This window comes from Eimeria acervulina, genomic scaffold (genome assembly GCF_000499425.1).
Source record: "Eimeria acervulina Houghton genomic scaffold, Eah_scaff23, whole genome shotgun sequence".
Lineage (NCBI taxonomy): Eukaryota > Apicomplexa > Conoidasida > Eucoccidiorida > Eimeriidae > Eimeria > Eimeria acervulina.
The window spans coordinates 66,769-81,768 of record NW_013550001.1 but is presented as its reverse complement, the minus strand read 5'-3'; the positions used below and the strand labels follow the sequence as shown (position 1 = coordinate 81,768).

The window sequence follows — 15,000 nt, the reverse complement described above, 5'->3', positions numbered from 1 at the left end:
GAGGCACCGGTAGCCGTGCTGCTGCTACAGGCAGCAGCCTCTCCTGCTCCTGCTGCTGCTGCTGCTGCTGCTGCTGCTGCTGCTGCGGAAGCGATCGAAGGACTAAGGGAGGAAGACTCAGATTTACAGGGTAGGGGCCCGCTGCCTCTGCCGCTGCTGCTGCTGCTGCTGTTGCTGCTGCTGCAGTGTTGCTGCTATTGCTGCTATTGCTGCTGCAGCGCGACCTACACCCAGGGCTCGGGGGCCCTTCTCCCTCGAGCCGCTGCCGCTTCGGCAGCATCTCCTAAACCCTAAACCCTAAACCCTAAACCCTAAATGCTTGTTTTCTTTTACATCCACCTCCCTCACAAAGCAGAATAAAGCCTTAAACGCAGTAGAAGGACGGAACAACTAAGGGAGGCCCAGCCCACGGCCCCCAAACCCTAAACCCTAAACCCTAAACCCTAAACCCTAAACCTTAATCAACAAACCCTAAATTAAAAGCCCTAGAGGAGTAAAAAGAAAAGAAATTTAATAAACACCTTAAACAATAAACTCTAAGGCCCCACGGGGGCCCCCTACGGCAGCCCCACAGGGGCCCCCTGTGCTGTGTAGGGTCAATAGGGTTTAGGGTTTAGGGTTTAGGGTTTAGGGGTTTATAAGGGACTTATGTTTCTTTTAATTCTTTATCTCTGTTCTATTAAGACCCTCTATTTCTTAATGATGGGTCTTCGGGGTTTGTTATTAGAACAATGTTTATTGCTGCTAAGAAAGAGAGAGAGAGAGACAGAGAGAGAGAGAAGCAGCAAATATATTAAACAATCTTTTTGGGGCTGGCAGGGGTTTAAGTGCATGCATGCTTTGCTTTTAATTCGAGGTAAAGACAAAGAAAGCCTCCCGGCTGTATCGCCTCGCATGCATACAGATTTGCTGCTGCTATCAATACCTACAGTATTACTGCATGCACCCAAAATACTGCATGCATGCATGCATGCATGCATGCATGCATGCATGCATGCATGCATGCATGCATGCATGCACAGATATAACAGAGGAGGAAGAGGAGACACAGGTAGCCGCGCTGCTGCTACAGGCAGTAGCCTCTCCTGCTGCTGCTGCTGTTGCTGTTGCTGCTGCTGCTGCATGTACATGTACACATGCACGCATGCATGCATGTATGTGTACAGCCCCGCACACCTTCTAATCTGTTCAAGAGACAGAGACAGACCCTTAAAAATAAAGCTGAGGCAGAGCGCAGCTGTATTTCTCTTTGTTTATGTTTTTATATTCATAGCTACAACGCTTACAAGAAGAGCCTTCATATACCCCCTCCTAAACCCTAAACCCTAAACCCTAAACCGTACAGTGGAGAAGACTGTACGGTCTAGGGTTTAGGGTTTAGGGTTTAGGGTTTCTCTCCTCTTTGTTTATAATTAATTTAATTGTTTACATAAAAAATATTCTTTTGTGCAGATACACCGGAGATAAAACAGATGCTGCTTATTTATTAAATTAAACATTTTATTTATTTATTTATTTATTTACTGCACAAAATATAGTTTTACTTAATATATATAAATAAATATACGGGCTAGGGTTTAGGGTTTAGGGTTTAGGGTTTTGCTTTCTTTGTTCTTACTTACTCTCCACTTCAAACTGTCTCCTGAAGAAGCTCTTGAAGCCTTTAGTTGCTACTGGGCCCTCTTTATTAATTATCAGGGTTTAGGGTTTTAGGGTTTACTGCTTTAGGGTTTAGGGTTTGCTTGACGTCAGGTGTATGTGCCGCTGCTGCTAGTACTGCTGCTGCTGCTGCTGCTGCAGCTGTTGCTGCTGCTGCTGCTGCAGCTGTTGCTGCTGCTGCAGCTGCAGCGAAGGAGAAAGGAGACAGGAGAATAAATCTGCGTCCTGTTTGGAGACACCTAAAGAAGGCTTTCTTCACTCTATAGTAAACCCTAAACCCTAAACCCTAAACCCTAAACCCTAAACCCTAAACCCTTAACAAATGCGCTTTTCCCCGGCTCCCAAACCCTAAACCCTAAACCCTAAACCGTAGGTGGTAGGGGGCGAAGATAAATTTATTCTCAGCTGCATGCAGCCCTAAAAACAGCTATTGTTTATAATGTTAATATATGCAGCACGAGGGCTTCAGTCTCTCTAGCATGCATATGAATAGACTTTGCTGCTGCATTTGCTGCAGCAAGCTGTCTCCTTTCTCAGCTTCTTCTGTCTCCTCTTAGGCTGCTAAGCACAGAGCAGCAATGCTGCTGCACATCAGCAGCAGCTAAAAACTTTCTTCTGTCTCTGCTGCTGCAGCGGGGCCCCCAACATACAATATAGGGTTTATATTAAACCTCTCTCTAAGGGTTTATTCATTAAGAAGCCTGCTGTTTGCTGCAGCAAATAAGCAGCAGCTTATTAATTTACTGTCCCCTTACTCGCCTCCCTGCAGCAGCAAAAATAACTGTAGCAGCACAACTCAATACCTGCTGCTGCTGCTGCTGCATTTATTGAAGCATTTTCCTTGTCTACAGCTCTTGCTGCTGCTCTTTATTTGTCTGGTGCTGCAGCCCCGCAGGCAGAAAGCAGCCGCAGCAATACCGGCGCAGCAGCAGCTGCTGCAGCCGCTGCAGCAGCAGCCGCAGCTGCTGCTGCCGCTGCTGCTGCTGATGACGTTGCTCTAGTTCGCCTTAAAAGCCCTTAATAATCTTCTATGATTAGGGGTTTGTGTTTTAAACCCCTTTTGTTTTTGTAGAAGGAGGGCTAGTGCGAGCAGCAATTGCAGCAATTCCTACTGGCTGCTGCTGCAGCACCCCGTGCAGCACGACAGCAGCAGCAGCAGCAGCAGCAGCAGCACGCGTGAGAGGGAGCCCCTGCTGCTGCTCCGTTGCTGCTGTGCTGTTATGCCTCACAGACTATTCCTATTACATTCTGTTGCTGTGCTTCCGGCCGGCTGCCTTGTCTGTTGCTGCAGCACATCCAGGTGCAGCAGGAGGAGCAGCAGCGGCAGCAGCAGCAGCAGCAGCGGCGGCAGCAGCAGCAAAGTCTGCAGGCCTACCTTGCTGTAGGCGTCCTTTCTTTGTTTTCTTTTAAACGCCGTGTGCAGCAGGGCTTCCAGTTGGCTCCGAGAGGCTTCTTTGGTTTGAAGGGCAGCAGCAGCAGCAGCAGCAGCAGCAGCAGCAGCAGCTGCGGCCGCAGCACAAGGAGCATTCGACGCAGCAGCAGCAGCGGCAGCTGCAGCAGCAGCAGCAGAAGCATTCCGAACAATTTTTATCAATCTGTTTACGCACTAGAAAGGCTCCTATCGTCTATTGGCTTCCCCCTTGTCCACCAGCAGCTGCAGCAGCAGCAGCAGCAGCAGTAGCAGCAGCAGCAGCAGCAGCAGCAGCAGCTGCGGCGGCAGCAGCAGCATCAGCTTGCCTGGTTGGTATTAGGGGCCTCCTCTAGCAAAGCAGGAAGGCCCCGTGTCTTGTTGGGTTGGGCGTTGGCTGCTGCTGCCTTGCAGCAGCAGCAGCAGCAACAACTGGCTGCTGCTGCTGCAGCACGAAGCAGCAGCTTCAGCAGCATGCAGCCCCCAGCGGGAAGGTTCGCCCCTCGGGTCTCCAGACAGCGGGGCGCCCTTGGGGTTGCAGCAGATAGTGCTGCAGATGATCAAGCTGCTGCACCCCCGCACCATCCAGCAGCGGCTGCTGCTGTTGCTGCTGCTGCTGCTGCTGCTGCAGGAGGTGCAGCAGCAGGTCCTCTCCGCGTCTCTCGCCCGCGTTCTATTACCCGTGTAAATCCTTACCCAGGAGCCCCCCAGGGTGCTGCTGCCTTAGGTGAGGGGCTTCCTCGTCAGTTTGCTGCTGCTTCTGCTGCAGCAGATACAGCTTATTGCTCACCGTTATATCAGTTAGCTTCCAGGTTGGGGGCTGAGGAGCTGCGCAGTTTGCTGCTGCTGCAGTGCAAGCTGCAGCAGCAGCAAACGCCACAGGGCCCGGCTCCAGTAGCGGCAGCATCTGGCGCCGCAGGAGCAGCAGCAGCAGCAGCAGCTGCTGCTGCTGCTGCTGCTGCAGCGGACGGTGACTCTGTGGGGCGTCGCGTGCTGCGGCTGCTGCCGTTTAAAGGTCGTAGTTGGAGGGGTGTTGCAGAGGAAGTAGAGAAGCTGGGTCCAGCAGCAGCAGCAGCAGCAGCAGCAGGGGGCCTCCGCAGCAGCAGGAAACGCAAGCGTGCAGCAGCAAGGCTTGATAGGCTGCATCTGCTGCGCTGCTTGCAGTGTGGTAGAGTGCATACAGCTGGCAGCAAATTCGGAGACTATGTGCTTTGCTCTGCATGCGGTGCGTCTGATTTCGCTGTTGGGGTTGAGCTTGCTGCTGCTGCTGCTGCTGCAGCAAGAGACAGCAGCGGCAGCGAGTAATCACCGAAACAAGCATGTACATGCATGCTCCTCCTCTTCAAGCAGCAGCAGCAGCGGAAGCCGCAGCAGCAGCACCAGCAGCAGCAGCAGCAGCAGCAGCAGCAGCAGCAGCAGCGCATGCTGCAGTAGTACAGACAGCAATCTCTTTGTCGCTTTCTCCCCACCCTTCAGCCGATATACAGAAGGGCAGCAGCAGCAGCAGCAACAGCAGAAACAGCAGCAACAGCAGCTGCTGCTGCTGCTGCTGCTCCACGTTGGAATTGTGTGTAGCAGCAGCACCTCTTATTTTGTTTATTCCCCGCTTCGTGCCTCCGCTCCCGAGTGCAGCAGCAGCAGCTGCTGCAGCAGCTGCAGCAGCAATTGCTACAGTAGCAAGCGCTGCCGCAGCAGCGGCATTTGCTGCAGCAGCACTTGCTGCGCTGCAGCTGGGAGGGAGGTGTGGGGCCGCTTGCTGCTGCGGCGGTTGGCAGCAGCAGGCGCTGCATCAAGCTAAGCAGCAGCAGCAGCAGCAGTTGCAGCAGCAGTCCCTGCTGCTGCTGCTGTTGCCGCTGCTGCAGAACAGCTTTTGCTGCAGCAGCTGCAGCAGCAGCAGCTGCTGCCGCTTTTTAACTTGCTTGCGCTTCTGTGGTCCTGCATTAGCAGTGGGTGTAGGTATAGAGAGCAGCAGCAGCAGCAAATATAGAGAAACAGACAGACATAGAGACGTATAAATTAGATATATAGAGCAGCAAACATTAACTAGAGAGAGGCAGCAGCAGCTGCTGCTGCTGCTGCTGTAGAAGCAGCTGCTTAAATTCTCTAAGACGTGACGCTCCAGCAGCAACAGCAAAGGCACGGATTAAGAAAATAGATAAAACAATTTATGCAAAACACTGCTGCTGCTGCTGCTGCTGCTGCTGCTGCTGCTGCTGCTGCTGCTGCTGAAGGCAGCCAACGCGAGGTGCTGCAGCAAAGGCAGCTGCAGCAAAATCACGTGCCAGCAGCTGCGCTGAAGAAGCAGCATTTGCTGCAGCGGCAGCATCCGAAGCAGCAACACGTGCAGCAACATCTGCTGCAGCGGCAGCTCCCTTGGCTGCTACTCACGGTGTTGCTGCCTGCCCCACAGGGGGCTTCTCTTCAGCAGCAGCTGCTGCTGCAGCATCAGCAGCTGCCGCATTAGCAGCTGCTGCAGCAGCATCAGCAGCTGCCGCATTAGCAGCTGCTGCAGCATCATTGGCTGCTGCAGCATCAGCAGCTGCTGCGGTATCAGCAGCAGCAGCTGCAGCAGCATCAGCAGCAGCTGCAGCAGCAGCAGGGTTGATTAGACTGTATGCTTGGGTTTGAGAAAGTCGAAGGGTAATTCATGCGGCTTACAGGGCGGGGGGCTGTCTCTAAACCATTTGTGCTGCAGCGCAGCAGCAGCAGAAATGCGCTTGTTCGGGTCCAGCTGCAGCAGCTGCAGCAGCAAATCAATGCTGCTGCTGCTGCTGAAGGGCAGCAGCTGCTTTAGATTCTTTGCTGCAACAGCAGAGAAAGCGAAGTAAGACGGCAGCGAATCAACATTAGGCCAGAGAGGAAGAGATCCTGCTGCTGCTGCTGCTGCTGTTGGTGCTGCTGCAGCAGCACCACCCTGCCCACCGCTGCTCCTGCTGTGGCCCTGCTGCTGCTGCTGCTGCTGCTGCTGCAGCGGCGCAGGCTGTGGGGTTCCTAGAAGAGAAAAAATGCGGCAGAGTTGATCGACATCATTCGAACCTGGAAACAAAGCGCGACCTGCAGCAGCAGCAGCAGCAGCAGCAGCAGCAGCAGCAGCAGCAAAAAGAGCACAGACAGTAGAAGTGACGGATAGAAGAAGGCCTCTCCCAGTCGATGAGCAGCAGCAGCAGCAAGGGAGAGAGGAAGCACCAACAGCAGCAGCAGCAACAAAACTTTAACACGCAGAAACAGCAGCTACGGCCGCAACAGCAGCAGCAGCAGGAACAGCAGCATCAGCAGCAGGAACAGCAGCATCAGCAGGATCAGCAGCATCAGCAAGATCAGCAGCAGCAGCAGCAGCAGGATCAGCATCAGCACGAACAGCAGCATCAGCAGGCTCAGCAGCATCAGCAGGAACAGCAGCATCAGCAGGATCAGCAGGATCAGCAGCATCAGCAGGATCAGCAGGATCAGCAGCATCAGCAGCAGGATCAGCAGCAGCAGCAGCAGCAGCAGCAGCAGCAGCAGCAGCAGCAGGAGATTGAACCTGTGATGAGTTCGAAGAGGATGCAGCCGACGCTCCAAAGGTCAACTTTATCTGCATATCTGTCTGCACCCCACAACAACTCGGGGGCCCTATACCACAGAGTAACAACTTTAGGAGTCATTAGCTCGCGTTTGCTGCCTAGCTGCTGCAGCAGCATCTGCTGCTGCTGCATCATCATCTGCTGCTGCTGCTGCTGCTGTTTCGGCTGTTGAGAGGACGAGTTCGGCGGCTGGGAAGGACTCTGCTGCTGACCTTGCTGCTGCTGCTGCTGCTGCTGCTGTTGTTGTTGCTGTTGTTGTTGTTGTTTCTGCTGCATCTGCTTGCGCTGCTGCTGGCGCTGCTGTGCTCTAGCAAGAGCAGCAGCAGCAGCAGGAGCAGCAGGAGCAGCAAAGGCCCTTGCAAGACCAAAGTCTGCTAATTTGCATATGCCTCCCTCAGCAACAAATATATTAGCTGGAGATATATCCCTATGCAGCAGATACCGCGCATGCAGCTGCTGCAGCGCCTGCAGCAGCTGCAGCACGATGCACTTAACCTGCGGCTCTGATAGACGAGCGCTGCCGTCCAGCGCTCTTCTTATATCGCCTTTCATCTCCTCCATTACTAAGCAGATGCTTCCTTGTTCTGTGAATACATCCAGCAAGCCCATCAAATGCTGCTGCTGCTGCTGCTGCTGCTGCTGCTGTTGCTGCTGCTGCTGCTGCTGCTGGCGAGGCTGCGGCTGCAACTCCCGCATCACCTTCAACTCTCTTATTGTTGTGAAGTGGAGGCCCACCTGCCCTACGCTCTGTCTAAGCAGCATCTTGTTGTTGCTTATACTGCTGCTGCTGCTGCTGCTGCTGCTGCTGCTGCTTCTGCTGCTGCTGCAGGTAGCTGAGTTTACTTTCTTTATCGCTACGTGCTGCTGCAGCTGCAGATCCCAGGCCCTCTCTACGCGACCGTACGTTCCCTCGCCTAAGAACGTGTCCGCTAATACATAGCGGCCTCCTCCTGTCGTGCGCCTCTGCTGCTGCTGCTGCTGCTGCTGCTGCTGCTTCTGCTGCTGCTGTTGCTGCTGTTGCTGCGGCGGAGGAGGGTTGGAAGGGGCTGGAGCATCAAGGCCGGCTTCCGTCTTCAAACGCTTGCGAATGTGTCCTTCTGCTGCTGTTGATGCTGCTGCTGCTGCTGCTGCTGCTGATGGCTGGACTGCAACTGCAGCAGGGTCGGCAGAGTCTGTTGCTCCTGCTGCAGTAGCTGCAGGAGCAGCAGCAGGAGCAGCAGCAGGAGCAGCAGCAGGAGCAGCAGCAGGCGCAGCAGCAGCAGGTGCTGCTGCTGCTGCTGACGGTGCAGACTCCTTCATACTTGAAATGATGCCTCTGCACCTTCGTTTGCTGCTTCTGCTGTTGCACCTAACTTGCTGCTGTTCATGCTGCTGCTGCTGCGGCTCCCGTCCCTGTTGCTGGTGCCCCAGGTGCCGCTGCAGCTACAGCTGGTGCGGCCTTCTTACGATGTGCTGCTGCGCGTTGCTGTTATTGCTATTGCTGTTGCTGCTGCTGCTGCTAGTTGCTGCTAATCCTCAAGCCTGCACGGGGCGCGGGTGTATATACAGCAGGAAAAATTAAAGTTAACGTACTGGAAGTCATAAATCAAGAAGAAGAGAAGCTCAGAGTAAGGGTTTAGGGTTTAGGGTTTAGGGTTTAGGGTTTAGGGTTTAGAGTAGGGTTTAGGGTTTAGGGTTTAGGCAGAGCCTTCGTTGACTTGCGGTAGGTCCCTGTACACCGCAACCTCATTTCCTCTTGTGGGGTTTGAATTGCTGCAGCAGATTCAACAAAATAAATATTCATATCCGATGTATTTGCAAATACCCCGCAGCTGCTGCATGCAGCAAGGCCCGAGCAGCAGCAGCAGCAGCAGCAGCAGCAGCAGCAGCAGCGGCAGCAGCAGCAGGGAAACAACAAAGCAATTTGTCAGTGACTTCCGGTGTATTTCCACAAGCAAATTAGAGAAGTCAGCACAGGGAGTAATACAACTTCTTTGCTGCTGCTGCTGCTGCTGCTGCTGTGCTTGCGCCGCCCTGTCGGCAGCGGCTTGGGCAGCAGCAGGAGCAGCAGCAGCAGCAACAGCATCAGCAACAGCACCTGCAACACCAACAGCAGCACTAGAGGCTTCACTCGCAGGAGCAGCAACGCTGATGGATGAAGCAACTATCAGACAAAGGCAGCGGCTGCAACAATAACCGCAGCAGCAGCAGCAACAGCAACAGCAACAGCAGCAGCAGCAGCAGCAGCAAGCAGCAACAGCTTCTACTGCAGCAAAAACAAGAGCTACCGCCATGTTGCTCTCAGGTGGTGCCTGTCTTCGGCGTTTGCTGCTGCAGCAGCAACGGCTGTTGCTGCAGCAGCCTCTGCTGCAGCGGCAGCAGAGGACCTCAAACCGATTTATAGCAGCAGCAGCAACAGCAACAAGCGCAGATGCACCCACAGCAGCAGCAGCAGCAGCAGGACTCACCACACGAAGAGCAGCAAGCTTGGGGTGTCTGTACACCTCAGAGTTGTACAGATGGCCGACCTCCGCAGCAGTCAGTGCCAGCCCTGCTGCTGCTGCTGCTGCTGCTGCTGCAACAGCAGCAGATCCTGTAGCATCCAGAGCAGCAGCAACAGGCCGTGCAGCACCAGTAGGTACAAGTGTAGCAGCAGCAGCAGAGTCGCCAACAGCACCATGCGCATCAGCCGCAACAGCAGCACCAGCAGCAGCAGCAGCAGCAACAACAGCAGCAGGACCAGCAACAGCAGCACTCACCGCAGCAGCAGCCACAGCAACAAGACCAGCCCCAGCAGCAGCAGCAGCATCAACCACAGCAGCATCAACCACAGCAGCAGCAGCAGCAGGAGGAGGAGCCTTGCGTGTGTCTTTGCTGCGTCTGGGTGGCAGCATAAACTCTCGCTCTTTGCTGCAGCAGTTTTATAACTCTCTTCCTATTCGCAGGAGGTTCAGAAAAGCGCTGAAGAAAGGGGTTTTAGTTTGGTGTAAAGGGCAGCTAAAGCTGCCTCCTGTTGCTGCTGAGGGCTATCCCCTCAGCAGCAAACTGCTGCCGCCGCAGCACAAGCAGCAGCACATGCAGCAGCAGCAGCTGCAGCGATGCAGCAAACCATTCAAAGGAAGAATACAAGACCTTAAAGCAGAAAGAATTTGGTTTCAAGATTAATCTGCTGCTGCTGCTGCTGCAACAACAGCTATGTTGCTGTTGCTGCTGCTGCTGCAACACCTGCTATGTTGCTGCTGCTGCTGCTGCTGCAACACCAGCTATATTGCTGCTGGTACCGCTGCTGCTACAACACCAGCAATGTTGAGGCTGTTGCTGCTGCAACACCAGTTATATTGCTGCTGCTGCTGCCGCTGAAGAGGATGCTGTTGGCGCTGCAGTAGCAGCAGGCAGTGATGATGCAGCAGCAGATGGTGCAGCAGCAGCAGCAGCAGCAGATAGTGATGCTTCAGTAGCAGTGCTGCAGCAGCAGCAGATATTGACTCTGCAGCAGCAGCAGACGATGATGCTGCAGCAGCAGCACTTGTGATGCTGCAACATCAGCATCTTATTCCTGTGCAGCAGCAGCATCGGATGCTGCTGCTGCAGCAACAGCACTTTAGCTGCTGCAGCAACAGCACTTTAGCTGCTGCAGTAGCAGCACTTTTGCTGCTGCTGAGCCGGTGGCTTCTGACCAACCTATTTTTTTGGGCTTCAGATTTACGGGTTTAGGGTTTAGGGTTTAGGGTTTAGGGTTTAGGGTTTTGGCTCGGGGTAGAACATACAGTGTTTAGGGTTTCGGGTTTAGGGTTTAGGGTTTAGGGTTTAGGACTCGCGGGGCACAACAGCTTCTTCTGAGTTGTCAGCTTGCGGCCCTGCAGAAGCAGCAGCACAGCAGCAGTAGCAACAGCAGCAGCAGCAGCAGCAGCAGCAGCGTATGGTGATGTTGCAACAGCAGCACATAATGAGCAAGCCCAGCAGCAGCACAGCAGCAGTAGCAACAGCAGCAGCAGCAGCAGCAGCCCCACCACCACTAACAGCTGCAGCAGCATCACCACCCGCATCAGCATCAGCAGCAGCATTAGCAGCATCATCAGCAGCAGCATCATCAGCATCAGCAGCATCAGCATTAGCAGCAGCATCAGCAGCAGCACCAGCAGCATCATCAGCAGCAGCATCAGCAGCAGCATCAGCAGCATCATCAGCAGCATCATCAGCAGCATCATCAGCAGCATCATCAGCAGCATCATCACCAGCATCAGCAGCATCAGCATCAGCAGCAGCAGCAGCAGCAGGATGACGATACTGTGAAGGAGCCTGGCTTTGACAGCAAAGTGGTTTCTTAGCGTTCTTGCTGCTGCATTTAAGCTGCACCAAATTTCTTCAGCTGATATACCTCCGACCAGCTTCCCTCGACGGCCAGTCACCCCACAACGAGCAGCTGCACATACACCCCACACTTCTCCTGCTGCTCCTGCTGCTGCTGCTGCTGCTGCTGCTGCTGGTACTGGTGGTGGTAGTTTTGGTTTGCTTGCGAAGGTGGGTGTCCGCCTGCTGCTGCTGCTGCTGCTGCTGCTGCTGCTGCTGCTGGTACTGCAGGGGATGAACGAAGCAAAGTGATGTACTGTATAAGAAAGTGCTGCTGCGGGAAGTGCAATGTAGCAGCAGCAGCAGAAACAGCAACAGCAGCAGAAACAGCAGCAGCAGCAACAGCAGCAGCAGCAGCAGCAGCAAGTGAATAGAAATACCTTCATTGACGAGGGTTTCTAGAATGGCTGCTTGGTCCCACACCTGAGGCAGCAGCATCTCCACCGCCTCCGCTTGCTGCTGCAGCAGCTGCATCTCATCCTGCTGCTGCTCCTGCTGCTGCTGCTGCTGCTTCTGCTGCTGCTCTGTGCAAAGGTATGCAGCCCATGCCAGCATTATGCATAACCCGTACGCCCCGTGGTTAGCCGTGGTTGCGACTGCATACAAACAGAACCAAAGTTAGGGTTTAGGGTTTAGGGTTTAGGGTTTAGAGTTTAGAGTTTAGAGTTCAGAGTTCAGGTTTTAGGGTTTCATGCTTAGGGTTTAGGGTTTAGGATTGAAGATTGACGGTTTACGGCTTCAGGCGTATTGCTCATTGCTAAGGGTTTAGGGTTTAGGGTTTAGGGTTTAGGGTTTAGGGTTTAGGGTTTACTGATGGTGTAGTCTGCTGTTACATCAGTAGCGAGCCATTCTCCGTCTTGCACATTTTCTTTCACCGCTTCCTTTATCCGCCCCATTCCCAACTCGTTGCCTGAGCACATTAGGGTTTAGGGTTTAGGGTTTAGGGTTTAGGGTTTAGGGTTTAGGGTTTAATATTCGTATTATCAGGAGCGTTCTATGGTTTGACCTATTCAGCGCTGTCTGGTGCAGAAGTATTTTTGTTTCTGGAGGCCTTCACGATTTAGGGTTTAGGGTTGTTTAGGATTGTTTAGGATTGTTTAGGGTTTAGGGTTTTTTAGGGTTTAGGGCTTTTAAGGGTTGTTTAGTGTTTAGGGTTTAGGGTTGTTTAGTGTTTAGGGTTGTTTAGGGTTGTTTAGGGTTGTTTAGGGTTGTTTGTTGTTTAGGGTTGTTTGTTGTTTGTTGTTTGTTGTTTAGGGTTTAGGGTTTAGGGTTTAGGGTTTAGGGTTTAGGGTTTAGGGTTTAGGTACCAAGGGAGCCAATGGTGGTGGTGCGTTTGCGTTTGGGGTGTACAGACACCTCATTGCTCCACTCAAACAACAGCGAGAAGTCGGCCTGCCAGAGGGTAGTGCTCGTGACATTAGGCGCCCAGTACTCTCCTTCCTTGCCTCGCCCCGGCCTGCAAACCCTAAACCCTAAACCCTAAACCCTAAACCCTAAACCCTAATGGAGCATTCTCGCGCCCGGGCCGAAGCTAGAGGACGCTGCATAAACCCTAAACCCTAAATCATCAACCATTAACCGTTAGGCTAGTAGAAAAGAATCTATCAGTTTTGTTTTATGCACAAGTATCTAGGGTTTAGGGTTTAGGGTTTAGGGTTTAGGGTTTAGGGTTTAGGGTATAAGGTTTAGAAAATAAATTTCAGAGCTTAAAGTATTAATTTTAGGGCTTAGGATTGTTTAGGGTATAAAGGTTAGGGTTTAGGGTTGTCTAGGGTTTAGGGTTTAGGGTTGTTTAGGGTTGTTTAGGGTTGTCTAGGGTTTAAGGTTTAGGGTTGTTTAGGGTTGTTTAGGGTTTAGGGTTTAGGGTTTAGGGTTTAGGGTTTAGGGTTTAGGGTTTAGAGTTTAGGGTTTAGGGTTACCTGTGACGAGTATAACGTGCTTGTGCAGTCTCCACAGTGCAGCAGCGAGGGCGCATGCGCCTCCTGTTGTGTCTGTGTCTGTAGGCGGCCACATGTTGGTGTTGCTGCTGCTTCCTAGCAGCAGCACAATTGTTTTGGTTTGAGAGTTGAGTATTTCTGCTGCTGCTTTCGCTAGATCTCCTTTGATGGCTGGGGTGTATAGGCAGCTTCTATTTTTTATCTTTGTATGCGTTGGTCGCTCTAATAAACATAACTTTTCAAGCGAAAGACCTTCAGAAGCAAATAATGAAACATCTACATTAGAGAAGTCTGACCAAGGCCATACTTTCTGTCCTTTCTTTGATGCCTCTGCTGCTGCTGCTGCTGCTGCTGCTGCTGCTCCTGAGAGCGGTTTTGCTGCTGCTGTTGCTGCTTCCATCGTGCAGAAACACACCTCTAAACCCTTTTATTTAAATATCTACTTATAAGGAATCAATACAAAGGATATTTCAGTTAAATAATGCAACAAAGTGCTGTTGCTGCAGCAGCAGCAGCAGCAGCAGCAACTCAGGTGTCTGGAGCTGCTGCTGCAGCGCCGCTCAAGCAGCAGCAGCAGCACCAACGGGGGTTTAAAAGAAAAGGAAATTACATTTAAAATGCATATTTTAATTTATTTAAATGCATTTCAAATTTCTTTTAATTATTTTTTCTGCATTTTGTAACAGAGATATGCAGACGCAGCTGCACATACACCCCACGGCCCTCTCCGCTCCTAACCAATGGCTCTACTACTTTATCTGTTTGCTGCAGCATTCAGAAGAACGAAATAAATTAAATAAATAATAAATAATAAATTATTTTTATTATCTTTACTCAATAAAATGCATTTATTTTTATTATTGTTGCGGTGTAGCAACCTAATGAAATGCAGCCGGTTTGCATCATGCTGCTGCTGCTGCTGCTGCTGCTGTTGCTGTTGCTGCTGCTGCTCCAGTAGCTCTGCAGCACTACCAAGCCAAGCATTCAACTCCAAAGGCAAACTCTTCTGTAGCTAGCTGTAGCTAGCTGTAGCTAGCTGCAGCTAGCTGTAGATTGTCTAGAGTCGTCAGCACCCCCAGAGCGACCGCGGGCGCAGCGACAATGAAATAGAAGAAAATAGACAAAATAAATTAAATAAAATAAAGTAAATGAATACAAAAGAATAAAAAATAGATTAAAACAAAATTAAATAAAAAAGAGTTAAATAAAACGTATTATATCAACACAGCGAGATAAACAAAAACACAAATAAAAAGAGAGAAACAAAATAAGTAAAATAAAAGAAAGTAAATGCAGAAACTTTAAAAGAATAAACAAATAATAATAAATTATATTAAATAAAATAATAAATTATATTAAATAAAACAAACAAGAGAGTGCAAACACCTGAACAACAGCACCAGCGACCTGCATAACAGCTGCAGCAGCTGCAACAACAGCAGCATGTCTTGCTGCAGCAGCTGCAGCAACAGCAACAGCAACATGCCTTGCTGCAGCAGCTGCAGCAACAGTAACAGCAGCATGTCTTGCTGCAGCAGCTGCAGCAACAGCAACAGCAGCATGTCTTGCTGCAGCAGCTGCAACAACAGCAGCATGTCTTGCTGCAGCAGCTGCAGCAACAGCAACAGCAGTATGTCTTGCTGCAGCAGCTGCAGCAACAGCAACAGCAACATGTTTTGCTGCAGCAGCTGCAGCAACAGCAACATGTTTTGCTGCAGCAGCTGCAGCAACAGCAGCATGTTTTGCTGCAGCAGCTGCAGCAACAGCAGCATGTCTTGCTGCAGCAGCTGCAGCAACAGCAACATGTTTTGCTGCAGCAGCTGCAGCAACAGCAACATGTTTTGCTGCAGCAGCACGTTTAGAAGCAAAAATGCGTAGTGCAGAAAAACTAAAAAATGCAGCGCCGTCCGGCAGTCACTCTTAAGTTGGTGTATATATTAATAGATAATAAATATATATAAATCTATATATACTATATATATTTATAATATATATTATATATATGCCTGTGCTTATACATATTATATAGATATATATATGTGCATACGCTTAGAAGTAAGCATATCTGTATATATGCATCTACAGACGTATATATATATATATA

The 15,000-nt window shown here is 51.3% G+C and overlaps 7 protein-coding genes across 7 annotated transcripts in view; 3 read left to right on the top strand and 4 right to left on the bottom strand.

Moving 5' to 3' along the window:
- Positions 1-280, bottom strand: part of EAH_00005650 (hypothetical protein, conserved) — a gene marked incomplete at both ends in the record, with an annotated part of 5,816 nt that extends 5,536 nt beyond the window's left edge. The window contains one exon of the mRNA XM_013396462.1: positions 1-280. This exon is cut by the window's left edge and continues 458 nt beyond it. Within this exon, the coding sequence (XP_013251916.1) occupies positions 1-280 (280 nt within the window).
- A 3,261-nt stretch (positions 281-3,541) lies between these two features.
- On the top strand, positions 3,542-4,372 carry EAH_00005640 (hypothetical protein, conserved; the record flags this gene model as incomplete). Its single annotated transcript, XM_013396461.1, has 1 exon — positions 3,542-4,372. The coding sequence occupies one exon, from the start codon at positions 3,542-3,544 to the stop codon at positions 4,370-4,372; it is 831 nt and encodes a 276-aa protein (XP_013251915.1).
- A 1,079-nt stretch (positions 4,373-5,451) lies between these two features.
- Positions 5,452-7,929, bottom strand: EAH_00005630 (CAM kinase, CDPK family, putative; the record flags this gene model as incomplete). Its single annotated transcript, XM_013396460.1, has 3 exons — positions 5,452-5,630; positions 5,726-6,121; positions 6,591-7,929. The coding sequence occupies 3 exons, from the start codon at positions 7,927-7,929 to the stop codon at positions 5,452-5,454; spliced, it is 1,914 nt and encodes a 637-aa protein (XP_013251914.1).
- A 972-nt stretch (positions 7,930-8,901) lies between these two features.
- EAH_00005620 (hypothetical protein, conserved) lies at positions 8,902-10,141 on the top strand (the record flags this gene model as incomplete). The annotated part of the gene is made up of 2 exons (XM_013396459.1): positions 8,902-9,557; positions 9,943-10,141. 2 exons carry the CDS (start codon positions 8,902-8,904, stop codon positions 10,139-10,141), a joined length of 855 nt encoding a protein of 284 aa, XP_013251913.1.
- A 275-nt stretch (positions 10,142-10,416) lies between these two features.
- Positions 10,417-11,855, bottom strand: EAH_00005610 (hypothetical protein, conserved; the record flags this gene model as incomplete). Its single annotated transcript, XM_013396458.1, has 5 exons — positions 10,417-10,466; positions 10,620-10,908; positions 11,045-11,184; positions 11,340-11,483; positions 11,771-11,855. The coding sequence occupies 5 exons, from the start codon at positions 11,853-11,855 to the stop codon at positions 10,417-10,419; spliced, it is 708 nt and encodes a 235-aa protein (XP_013251912.1).
- A 403-nt stretch (positions 11,856-12,258) lies between these two features.
- Positions 12,259-13,296, bottom strand: EAH_00005600 (hypothetical protein; the record flags this gene model as incomplete). Its single annotated transcript, XM_013396457.1, has 2 exons — positions 12,259-12,415; positions 13,193-13,296. 2 exons carry the CDS (start codon positions 13,294-13,296, stop codon positions 12,259-12,261), a joined length of 261 nt encoding a protein of 86 aa, XP_013251911.1.
- A 486-nt stretch (positions 13,297-13,782) lies between these two features.
- Positions 13,783-14,758, top strand: EAH_00005590 (hypothetical protein; the record flags this gene model as incomplete). The annotated part of the gene is made up of 2 exons (XM_013396456.1): positions 13,783-13,791; positions 14,432-14,758. The coding sequence occupies 2 exons, from the start codon at positions 13,783-13,785 to the stop codon at positions 14,756-14,758; spliced, it is 336 nt and encodes a 111-aa protein (XP_013251910.1).
- Between the last annotated feature and the right edge of the window lie 242 nt (positions 14,759-15,000).